Source organism: Nuphar pumila, chromosome 3, assembly GCF_984573655.1.
Source record: "Nuphar pumila chromosome 3, dmNupPumi1.hap1.1, whole genome shotgun sequence".
Lineage (NCBI taxonomy): Eukaryota > Viridiplantae > Streptophyta > Magnoliopsida > Nymphaeales > Nymphaeaceae > Nuphar > Nuphar pumila.
This window is the reverse complement of record NC_143251.1, coordinates 141543304-141555840: the sequence shown is the minus strand read 5'-3', so window position 1 is coordinate 141555840 and position 12537 is coordinate 141543304. Positions and strand designations below refer to the sequence as shown.

The window sequence follows — 12537 nt, the reverse complement described above, 5'->3', positions numbered from 1 at the left end:
CACTCCTGCACACACACACTAGAATCCAGAGTTCCATGAACATACCAAACATATTAAGATAGATAGCCATTATGTGCACTAAACTCAGAATGGCACCCTTTTAACCATCTTGAATTTGAGGGAGTGTAAAAATAATAGGTTGGTTGTGCTTAGGGACACAGTTGGTATTTCCTTGCTTGTTATGTACATTATTGGAAATATGTATAGTTGGTGCATTTTAGTCTATTTCTTTTTTAGATGTTAGGGGTACTAATTAGTCCTCCTTTGTTTCTTTTATTATGCATCCTCAAAAAAAAGGGTTGACTAATGTACTCTCTTTTTTCTTTACTTGAATAATATGCTCTAGTGTTTAGCGCTCCACATTTTTTGAGTTCTTCCCTTTGCATTTCCTCCTTGCATTCATGCGAAAAATGTAATCATGCAATGTTTATTGCCCGTCTTTAAATGAGAAAAAACAAAATATAATTGCCAGATATGGTACCTGACATTAATTTTATGCGTTTGAGATTAGTAAAATCATAACAATGGTAAGGAAATTGGACTGGTTAGATAGACTCAGCTATATGTTGGAAGTTGGAACTCTCCTATTTGTGTTGCTCTGATCTGCATCATATTGACTGTTGGGAACACAATGAAAAAACCAAATGGACTGTCCTAATATTGTTGGTTGGAGGCTTGGTTCATGAGTTCTGTCTCTAGACCTTGATCCTTGTCAGGTTGGGGAATCATTTTACTTTCTTGTAGTTCTGTTATCCACAAACTGGTTGTGTCTTTTGTGCAAAGTAAAAAGCAGATAGAACAAAATGTGGAGCTTTATTGTGGACAGTCCCTAATGCTCGGTTGGTCCAGTTTGATGCATTTTAATTTATGTAGCATGAACTCTAGCCTGCATCTTGGACATTCTAGAGTTTGATTGATCACATGTAGTTGGCCTTTATATGTGAAGCCACTGTATTTATCATTGCTTTTTCTACCAAACAGGATGTTTGACACAATATGTTCAAATGATCGTTTGCAAAATCTCTATTGTAGTATTAACCTCTCTTACAGTATTCTGTGTATGGGCCATGATTTACTGTTTGGAGATAGTTGTATAATTTTGAAAATAAGTGAAGTTTTTGAGAGCTTGGTAGTTTGAACTTTGAACAGAAAATTGCATTTGACATCTCTTCTAAAATGGCATCTGTTTGTTGTGATTGGCCAGGGAAATCCAATTTTGGGGGTGCATTTGTATCTCTATTCTAGTGATGTCTTGGAGTTAAACTGCCCCCAAGGTTCCGGTGATGCTCCTTTGGAGAAAAGGGCCCTTTGCCATGCTAGATCTGATTCAGATGGAAGATTCAGCTTCAACTCAGTGCCTTGTGGTATCTATGTCTATTTAAATCTTAGAACCATATTCTTTTGGACCTTATCTACTTTAATTAATAACTGCAACCTGAACATAATGAACAGTACTTGATGATTGTATGCTCATAATGCAATATTTCCTTTTCCTCTCAAAAGGTAAAAAAAGAAAGATGTAATATCTTATAGTTTATTATTGGATTGAATTTTAGTTTTGCCTTATAGTCCTCATCCTTGGTAGCATCTTTTCCAGATTTTTTGGCATTTGGTCATCTTTTCCAATCACTCTTTGCTTATTTTCTTGGGTGTACTTGTAACGACCCCAAATCGACCTTCAAAATTTTTGCAATTTTTTTTAAATGAATAAATGATTTTTAAAACATTGCAAAAAGATATCCCAGGGGTTCGGGGCACATTAAAGATTTAATATACACAACCCAACATACATCTCACACATAAAATAAATCAAACCATGAATTTAATTTAATTAAAAAGTCCTCATTTAGGGTTCAACAAGTTTCCCAAAACAATAAACTCCCAACTCTGTCAGAATTCGGTCCACCAAAACTATAACCCTCAATCCCTCTAGCAAGCCAGTGCCTCCATCACTGTGCTTCAGTACCTAAAAAAGGTTTTTAAAAATAAGTTAAGAGTCAAAGTTCTCGTACGAGACCCTCTCGAAATCGAACAATAAATTTTTTTGCATAAATCAAATCAAACTTAAGTTTAAGAGGTCCCAAGCAAACATTACATATTCAGAATAAGCTTTCAATATAATCAATTCAATTCAAACAACCAACAATTTCATGCTAAATTAAACATTTTACAGATGCATGAATCAATGTAACATGCATGAAAGACTTTTTAACTTTAATTATCAGTATTGCTTTTGCATGACTTAAATGCAACACATTTAAGTTCACACTTGTATAAAACCCATGAATACTCAAAACAGACCGAATTCTCGAGGTTCAAAGCAGTTTCCAGTGGTATCTTAATATACAATTTTTATTTTATTAACTAGGTCCTACACATGTCCCTCGACCAACATCAGAAATCAACATCATCAATCGAAACATTAGAAATCAACACCAACTATTGGGACGACAAGGAAATCAACATTTGTTGACGTTACTTTATCGTTATACTAATAATTGCAGCTAAGTCTAACAACACTATCCCTAGGTAAAGTGGCACAATCGTGGCTGGGAACAAGAACCACACATCGGGTTCTGGGAGAAAACAATGCATACGGTGTTTAGTATCCTCACCGTCTCCCATGACTGCCATCCGAGGTTCTCACCCTTTCAGAGGGCCACCAAGGAAGAACAAATTATTACATTGTTTGGTCTCTTTTATCATTCTTAATTAATTTAAGGGTTCTTTATACAAGAACAATTATGCAAATCAACATGCATTAACAAATTTGGGCTTTTGCCTTGTCTATTTCAACAATGTAATTAATTCAAAAGCAATATAAAAGAGTTTTGCAATGCATTTAAAACTTGTTATTTCATGAGCAACATACGCACCTGGCTTCTAATGGCCCATCAATGGTTCATACATAACCACTACACAATTTAATGAAATTTAAATGACATTGCATATTTCGGTGAACAACAATCACACATAGATATACAAGTTTATATTCATGGTACAATATCAATGCATATTCATAGCACGTGAATGAATGCATATTTTGCATACAAATCAGATTTTATCATATCAGTCGAAAATCCAAACTTTGTCGAAAATCTAAACTTTGATAACCGACCAGATTCAACATCTATTAATTTCAGATTGGACTAAATATCCAAAACAGAACAAATTTAACAATTTCTAATGGAAATCAAATTTACTTGGATTAAATAATTTCAGATTTAGGCAACTTAAGTAAATTCAGATTTCAATAGATATCAATAAGTAGCTAAAACAAATCAAGTTGATGACTAGATATAAATTTTGATCTATACTAACAAATTTAGGTCCATATAAACTGATTCAGATTTAACATAATAAAAGAGAATCAGATTTATCAGATTCTCCAAAAAGATCATATTTGCTTGACTAAAAAAAAACTTAAGTTGTTTATAAAACTTTTGGATTTAAAACACTATTTTATTAACCAAAACAAAACTTTAAATGACTCTAAAACCGAGTTTTAACTACCTCAATCAAATTCTAGTTTGATACCCTTGAATCCAACATTACTATTATAAGTCCTGATTCCCTAATTAAAAACTTTAACATTTCTATTTTAATGATATAAAATGCACCGGCTCCATCAACAAAACATGGAAGTAAACCACCAAAGTTCAACATCAATATATATATATATATATATATATATATATATATATATATATATATATATATAAAATAAAAAACTGATATGCTATCAGACTGGATTCAGTGTCGGTCCCCCATACAAATTTCTAATGAAAGAAAAACGGATCCTGTTCAGTTCAAAATATTAACACAGGAAAATAATTAAATTTAGTTTTTTGCACGTACACATTGATCCAATTCCAAGAATCATACAGATCAGGATAATATTGTAAAACCCATTTTTTCAAAAAAAAAAAAAATCAGACCTGGTTGGATTCGGATCCGACCCGGATCTAGACCCAAGTCTTCCCCCACTCCTGTGCTTATAAATAAGCGTGTGGGGGAGGGTTCCTCTTACATAGAAGAGGAAACCCCTCCCTCGCTCTCTTCTCTCTCCCTGACAGTCTCCCTTTCACCCCCTTCTCTCCTCGATTCTCTCGCTCTCTTCTCTCACCCCGCTTCTTCCTCCCCCACGCCGGCGACCTGCAGGTACGCGCCTCCATCCTTGCACTCTCTCTTCTCTCCATCTTTCTCATCTGCTTTTTGTCCCCTCGGTTTGCAAGGAGGGGCGTCGCCCCCTCCTTGTTCTCTCTCTCTTTGTCTTCTCGAGTTGCAGGGGAGGGGCGTCGTCCCCCTCCGCCCCTCTCTCTCTCTCTCTGTCTCGTTCACAGGGGAGGGGCGCTACCCCCTTCCCTGCTCTCTTTCTCTCTCTCTCTCTCAGCCTGTTTCGCAGGGGAGGGGCGTCGTCCCTCCCTGCTATATCCTTCTCGGCTGACCAGGGAGGGGTGCGGCCCCCCACTCCTCCCTGCTCCTTCTCCCTACTCTTTGTCTGTCTCTCTTTTCGGCCATGAGGGCATGGGTGTCGCCACTGCCTTCCCTCTTCTTCCAATCAGCGGGTAGGGGGTGACACCCACCCTGCCTCCTCCTTTTTCGGCCAGAGGGTAGGGGCGCGACCCCTGCCCCCTCCCTCATTTATGTCTGGCCAACGGGCAGGGGCGTGCCCCCTGCCCCTTCCTCTTCTTCTGTCAGGCCGGCGAGTAGGGGTTGCGCCCCTGCTCCCTTCCCCTTCTTCTGTCAGGCCAGTGAGCAGGGGTTGTGCCCCTGCCTCCTTCCTCTTTTTTTTGACAGGCCGGCGGGCAGGGGCGCAACCCCTGCCCCCTCTTGTCTTTTTCTGCTGTCGGGCAGGGACACAACCTCTGCCCTCCTTTTTTCTTTCGAGGATGCTGGGCAGGGGCGCAACCCCGCCCTCTCCTGTTTTCGAGATTCGACCCTCAGAACCCAAGCATTGCTAGTTTTACTGTTTTGAGATTATTGCATCATTTTGCGCAGTATTGCGAACCCCATTGATGCAACAGACTCTACACGCACATCGAGGCACGAGCCACTGATAACCTACGCCCGAAAACATCAGCATAGCCGACATTTTTCGAGGTAGGAGAAAGTTGTGCAAAGGACAATGAAAGGACTAATCTGAGAATAAACATTTAAACTTCCATTAATATATATATATATATATATACACACACACACCCACGTTTTTAACTCAAGGATGCAGTTTTGTGATCCTTGTCCTTTTCTTTATGTCATTTTCTTTGCTATCGCGCTTTAGTGCACAGGCTACTGTTTACGCATTTAATTCAAGGATGCAGTTCCTTTCTTTTATGTCATTTACTTTGCCACCACGTTTTAGTGCACTGGCTACTGCTTATGCATTTAATTCAAGGACGCAGTTGTGCGATCCTTGTCCTTTCCTTTATGTCATTTACTTTGTCGCCGCGCTTTAGTGCACAGGCTATTGCTTACGATTTAATTCAAGGATGCAGTTTTGCGATCCTTGTCTTTTCCTTTATGTCATTTACTTTGTCGCCGCACTATCACGTGCACAGGCTTTTGCTTACGCATTTATTTAGCTGAGGTACGGTTTCGTACCTCGTGCACTGCTTACGTACTTTTTAGCTCGATGTGCGGTTTCGCACATCGAGTCTTGCTTTATACATTGCCGTCGCACTGTAAGGTATAAAAAAGAAAAAAATAGGATTAAAATTGTAATGATCCCAACTCATACCCCTTGAACATGCGGATGTTTTTTTTAAAACCATTGCGAAAATCTTTCCATAGACCTAGGGCCTTTACAGTTCCACTCCTAATTAGATAAACAACCAACCACAATAGAGCTTACAATTATCATCCATACCAAACAAAACCTTTATTGAAAAATTAAGTGATAAGTCTCGAGACAATTGCATAAATGAGAAACGCAGAGTGCAATAACAACTAAATGAAACGAAAATAAAATAAAAGAAGAGCCACACTGTCCATCTGTGATCTGTCTAGCAAGTGCGTGACACTCGTAACTCCCCAAGAAGCCAGTCGCTTCATTGATCACCCGCGGCTGCGAAAAATCATAGAAGTAGGGTGTCAGAACCGAAATCCTGAGCACATGTACTTCTAATGAAACAAGTGAGCTAAAGAACACAGATAAGATTTTATGCAATAGTTCAGAGGAATGCAATTATGACATTTACATAGTTCAATTAAGCATTCATGCAACAAAGAACATTTATTAAGCACGAAGGAATATTAATCAGTAATAGGGATCACAATTTAAGTAAGCAAGACATTTAATATGCATTAGAAATTAGACATCATGCATCCACCAACATGTAACAATTAATGAAACAAGTAAAATATGCATATTCTAATGCATAGCAGGAATATGCATGATTTATGTGCAATGCATGAACACTTTATTATCTTCCATTAAAGTTTTTCTTTTTATATGCATGCCCTATTCAATGCATACAATTTAAGTTCTTCTTTTTAATTACCGTTGCCCGCGGATACACCAAACAAGTACAATTTTCTGAGGTTAAGTTAAGTTCTCAGGGTAGCTTAGCACACAAGTTGTATTTTATTACTGGGTTCCCAACTTAGCCCTTGACCGAACTACCTTCGGAACATTAGACATTCATATCTAATGTCAGGACACTAAGGACCTCCACATCCAATAATACAACTTTCTTTGTATACCAAAACAACAGCTATGTCGAACAAACCACTCCCAGGTAAAGTGATAGACTCTCCCTAAATCCGTGGTCAGGAGAAAAAACCTCAATATCAGGTTCAGGCATAATAAATAAAGCACACAGAGTTTTTGTATCCTCGTGGTCCCTCAAAACCGAATTTCTAAGATTCTCATTCTTCCGATGAGAGATCTCAGAACGTATATTACACTGTTCTTGTTCCTTATATTTTTATTAAAAGCCAATTATTGAGTTTTGCAATTCAGCATGCAAAAACAAAGACAAAAACTCGCATCTGTCCCTGCGAGAACCGTCATGGGACTCTTGCCCATGGAAACACGTAGAGCAGTGCAATAAAAATATATGTGATTCTTGCGATGCATTTAAAAGTAAATAAATAAAGAGCAAACCAATGCTCGAGGCTCTCCAGGCCTGCGATGATTCACTTGGATCATCGATGCACCATATGCAAAAACCTTGAATAACATGCCACAATGCCTTACCTTTGAATGCTTCACAATGCACATTTATGTATGCTGATTAAAGATGCGCATAGAACAATGATGGGCATATGCACGTGCATGAGTTCACAATTTGATATTCGTCGCATGCTTCCAATTAATTCTCATTCATGTCAATTGCATGACTTCAATTCAATGCATTTGTTCATGGCAAATGCATGTTTGATTCACATACTTATGTCACACGCAAGTTTACATTCATGGATCTCTTTAAACATATACCTCTTTTGCAACTAATACATATACAACACAAATCTAAAATTTTAGATTTTACACATGCTCACAAAATTCCCATGTAGTTGACATTACATTTGGACATTGGTCACACATCAATAGTTAATCACATGCATGTGAAAAAACTGTTCTAGCATGCACATGGCTGAAACCTTCACAATGGCAAAAATATGGAGATATGCAAAGGCAACACAAAATACAAGATTTTTTTTGTAAGCAACACAAGGATTCAACACCCTTAATATTTTCTTTTTTTTTCTAAAGAGATTTGCACGACCCAGTCGGTTGGGGTTCCAAATCAGGCCCAACTGACCTTAGTCAGCTGGGTCGGGTTTGGTCAGCCCCCGGGCCGGACTGCCTGCCAGACTGGGCTAGCCAAGTTAGCCCATACACAGGCCCAACCCGGGCCTGTGTGTGTGTGTGTGTGTGTGCTGTCAGGGCAGGACAACCCACCGACACAAAAATATAAATATATGTATTTAAAGCAGCAACCCACTAGCAAAAATCTTGAAAAATTCCCTTCAAACACAAACTGTACTATGTATCATGCAGGGTTACACTGTAGACATTCTCAAGATTTCACATACATACGTTTACAGATTCCAGGCTTAAATTAAATATGCAGAGTTAAACATGGTTACATTCACACATGGCTGTAAACCAAACAACTCACATGCACGTTCATAAGTCTAACAGGAACATTAAGCTACTTGTATTTGCTTATTCCACAGTACATATGTGTTTAATGTTTTCAATGAACACATCATTACATACACATTTTCAGAAAAATATATGCGTATAACATTATTTCCACGCCTATATGTATGCATATATATAGCCCATATCAAAATCCACCATTAGAAATTAATATTTAGCATAGGGGTCCCTCATAGGACCGCTGCTTTCATGAATAAAAATTCTGTTATACATGGACAAAATTTTTACTTCATGAAAAGGGGTAAAATACAAAAAAATCAGCCATGGAGGACGATCTATGGATCATCCTCCGTGGATTCAAAGGAAAGCATGCACCTCCATGGTTTTTCCATAGATCCAACCAAAATATTGCATCAAATCCAACTGGCATTCGATTTGTCACTTAGAATCAAAAGAGGAGACCCATACCTTTGCTTGAATCGAGAAAAATGGAAAAAACAATGGTGGAAAAAACGGGTTGGATGGCTGGATCGTTGGAGAAGAAGGTATTCCTTCTTTTTTTTCTCTCTTTTCCCTTCTCTCTCCTTTATTTTTGTCGTGCAATGAATGGGAGAGGGGTTGCCCCCCCCCCCTTTTTTTTTCTCCATCTCTCTCTAAGAGTTTCTAAAAGATGGAAACTCTCTCTCCTTTTAGTTTCCTATTTTTTTTTAAAATACTACCAAATGTTGACTTTTCAAAACAAACTTCCTATCCCTTGAAAACTCTTTCCTAATCTTTCTCTTAAGCTGGAATAAGGGCTCTCTTAAAGAGTCTTACTCAACCCTAAGAATAAAAATCCGAAATTATTATTAATTAATATTAATTAATAAAAATTTATCTAAAGGTACCCAAAAATAACCAAATTATCCTTGAAGGCTTCTCAACCTTATTAAACTCCAAATTAAGGCTTTATGTTGAATTTAAGACTGGAAAAATGTGGGGCTTGGATTTGGATCTTGATTTAGATCCATACCCAAAACGAAAATTGGAGCAAGACCTGGATCAAATCCAGATTTAGGTAGCACCTAAATAGAACCCAAATCCATAAAAAATCGGATCCTAGGCCTTGGATCCAGTCCGATCTAACTCCGGATCCATTTCGACAAACTGCTCAATTTTCAGAAAAACGTGATTTTACGACCAACCGGAACCCGAATTGAGAAAAGTAAAATACCGTTGCGCTCAAAATTTTGAGACACATCCAACGATATATTACACAAATTATCAAATTCTGAATTTCGCCCAAAAATAACCCGAATTTCGCTCGAATTTTGCTTGAATTTAAAGTTCGAAATTAAAACTTTTTCTCACGTTTCGTTTGGCTCTCCTCGACCTTGTCGATGAGACCTGGGTCAAGCCCAGACTCAAAGACTTCAGTCTAAAAATCGAGCCTCAAACGATCTTTCTCACAGACTTAGCCAAATTTTCAATAAAATTATAAAATGACTAAGTACCAAAATACGCGATATTACAAAAATAGAGAAAATAATTGTTTTCCAATATCGTCATATTATCATTATTTTGAAAATATGGTGATATATTGCCAATAATTTCGTCTTCCCCCAAAATATCAATATTATTGTGATATTTTCAAAACATCGGTGATATTGGTGACTATGGTTATGATTTTTAGCTGATCTGGCTGGCTCTGAAGGAAATATTGCCATAGCGACAAGAAAAAATTTCTGTTGGGAAACAGTGGTGCACAACCTTTATAGATAGGAAACCTTGGCATCAAATGTACCATCAATGTGCTATAAAACATTTGTTCATCTGTTTCTTGATAATGGCCTTCAAATATGCAAATAATCAAGGGCCTTAATGGTAAAACGAGGATTTATTAAGGTGTGCCAGTTCTACACAATTGATGAATGAGTTAATTTGATTTAGAGTTTTAGACTGATAATGTGATACATGCTGTTGAGTAGATTTCTCGAAACCCTCCACCTTTATGAGAAGAAGTCCTCACAGCATGGAATGTATCAAAATTGTTTTGTCTCTCCCCATTGCATGAAAATGAGGAACCGGTAGGGACCATTGCCTACAAATTAGAGGTCCAACAATGGTTCTGTGTATCCCTGGTGTTAATTCAATAGCGCTTCTTCTCCCAGTAGATTTGCCGGGAGCACGTGTATCATATACTAACATGGCAGTTGATGATAGTTGACACCAGTCTGAACATAGGCGTGGTAATCGGTGGTCCTTAACAAGAGCACTGAAAGTTTGAAAACTGTTGGGTGTAGTTGATTCAGATATGTGTTTGAGTCTCCTGGCTGGGTCTGGGCCTGAGCTCCTCTGTTCTCGTATGCCCGATACCACTTTAGAAGAGTGAAAAAATGGTCAATAAATCGCAGAACACTAGCTATATGTTTAACAGATGCAAGCTGAGTTGTTTTGGGGGAGCTCTTCTTGAGCAAGAGTGTCGAGTCATTCTTCATTATGAAATAAAGGGTGTGTTTGGATTTAGTGCTAAGTAGAAGTTATTTCTCAAATGTTAATACATGTGGCTGCATTGGAAAAGTAAAAAATAATAGGCTCCAGAGTTCAGAAATTATAATTAATACCTCTATATATGGTACTTGTATTACAACGGTGGAGGCCTATTGTTGTCATCAATTTTAGGAACTCAAGAGAAGTGGTGGAAGTGGTATCCTTGCGGAATGAACCCTGAACAAAAGATTCTGGGAACCTCAGTATCCGAACACACATGAAATCAAATCCTTTCATATCATTTCATTCTATTTTGGATACATATGGGAGTGTCTTTAATTTTCCTGTTATAGCATGGCTCATTGACAGGTCTCAGATTTTAAATATTTTAGTCTTGACAAAATTCAGTGAGGATTTTCTTTTGATATGATTTCTGGGTCTGCCAATTCTTTAAATGTCAATGTCTCAGTGACTGATTCATTTGGTATTCTGTGTCAAATAATTGGTTGACTGCTGTTATTTGGTTTCAGGAACCTATGAACTTTTGCCCTTCTACAAGGGTGAGAATACGGTTTTTGATGTGTCACCTCCATCTATGACTGTTTCTGTTGATCACGGTCACCTTACAATTTTGCAGAAGTTCCAGGTAGAGTTTGTGTATGTGAGAATACAATTATGCATTATAGTCATTTGCTCTTCTAATGATTTCATTTTTCCATTAGGTTACTGGATTTTCTGTTGGTGGCCGTGTTGTGGATGGTAATGGCATTGGAGTTGAAAATGCCAAAGTCATTTTAGATGGTCATGAGAGGTCTTTGACTGACAATCTGGGACGTTACAAGTTGGATCAGGTGGAGTTTACAGCATAATTGTTTAGTTATCTTTTGCTTTCATACTAATGTCACTACTCACTAATTTTTCTCACATGGTGTTGTCGGTGTTGAGGTTCAGGGGCACTTATTTTGCTCAATTAATTGGCGATTGAGATGTCATCTGTATTTGGTTCAGTTCACAGTTTGAAAAGTTATGCTTAGTCAAAATGGTTTGGCTTTTCTTTCAGGTAACATCTAGGCATTACACAATCAGTGCAGAGAAAAAACATTACAAATTCAAAAGTTTAGAAAATTTCCTGGTAATATATGTACTTCTGCACATGTATACATGGAAAACAAATAGATCAAATGGTGCTGTAGACTTGCTTGCTGTTGATTGCTGTATTTGTGACTGAGTTCCTGTTTATTGAAGAAACTTGTTGTTACTGTTTTGTAGGTGCTTCCAAACATGGCATCGGTTCCTGATATTGAAGCTACATACTTTGATGTTTGTGGCACTGTTCGTTTGATTAATACTAATTACAAGGCAAAGGTGATTATGGTCTTTAGTTTGATGCTATTGCTTAATATAAAACATTTTGCATCTCCATTTTAAATATACCAATTTCTAATACTGTGTGAGCTTTCTAATTGAGTGCCAGGTGGCTTTGACGCATGGACCAGAGAATGCTAAGCCTCAAGTGAAACATGTAGATGAGAACGGAAGCTTCTGTTTCATGGTATATTTGATTGCATGTCATTGGAGAACACAGATTTTTTCTATTTTTGTCTTTCTTTGTCGGCTCCTCTTGGAGCCCGTTCTTCAGAAAAGTCTGTGCTTTATCTTTTAGATGTATTAAAACTTTAAATGTGTTTTTGTCAAATTGTAAACACTTGATGGTAAGAGTTAAGACAAAGCATTTTGTTTCTTAATTTCAACTGATCCATCAGCAGCTATCAGTGTTGTGAAAAACGTTGAGGCGTAGCGAGGCGCTCCACCAAAAACCGAGGTGAGGCGTAAAACGTAAGCCTCAATTGTTTTTTGAAAACTTTGAAAAAATTATAAAAAAATATCTAAAAATACAAATAAATAAAGAAATGCTTTATTGATGAATTAACAACCAATAAGAAATAGAAAATCTCAAATAA

General features: G+C 37.5%; 1 protein-coding gene across 2 annotated transcripts in view; it reads left to right on the top strand.

The window, feature by feature from the left end:
- The window catches only part of LOC149844151 (Carbohydrate-binding-like fold), an 82591-nt gene that overhangs the window by 26718 nt on the left and 43336 nt on the right, over nucleotides 1–12537 (top strand). For both annotated transcript variants that reach the window (XM_090000348.1, XM_090000349.1), the window contains exons 9-14: nucleotides 1205–1364; nucleotides 11107–11222; nucleotides 11299–11427; nucleotides 11637–11708; nucleotides 11846–11941; nucleotides 12051–12128. In XM_090000348.1, the coding sequence (XP_089856474.1) occupies nucleotides 1205–1364; nucleotides 11107–11222; nucleotides 11299–11427; nucleotides 11637–11708; nucleotides 11846–11941; nucleotides 12051–12128 (651 nt within the window). The remainder of the gene's footprint in view (nucleotides 1–1204; nucleotides 1365–11106; nucleotides 11223–11298; nucleotides 11428–11636; nucleotides 11709–11845; nucleotides 11942–12050; nucleotides 12129–12537) is intronic.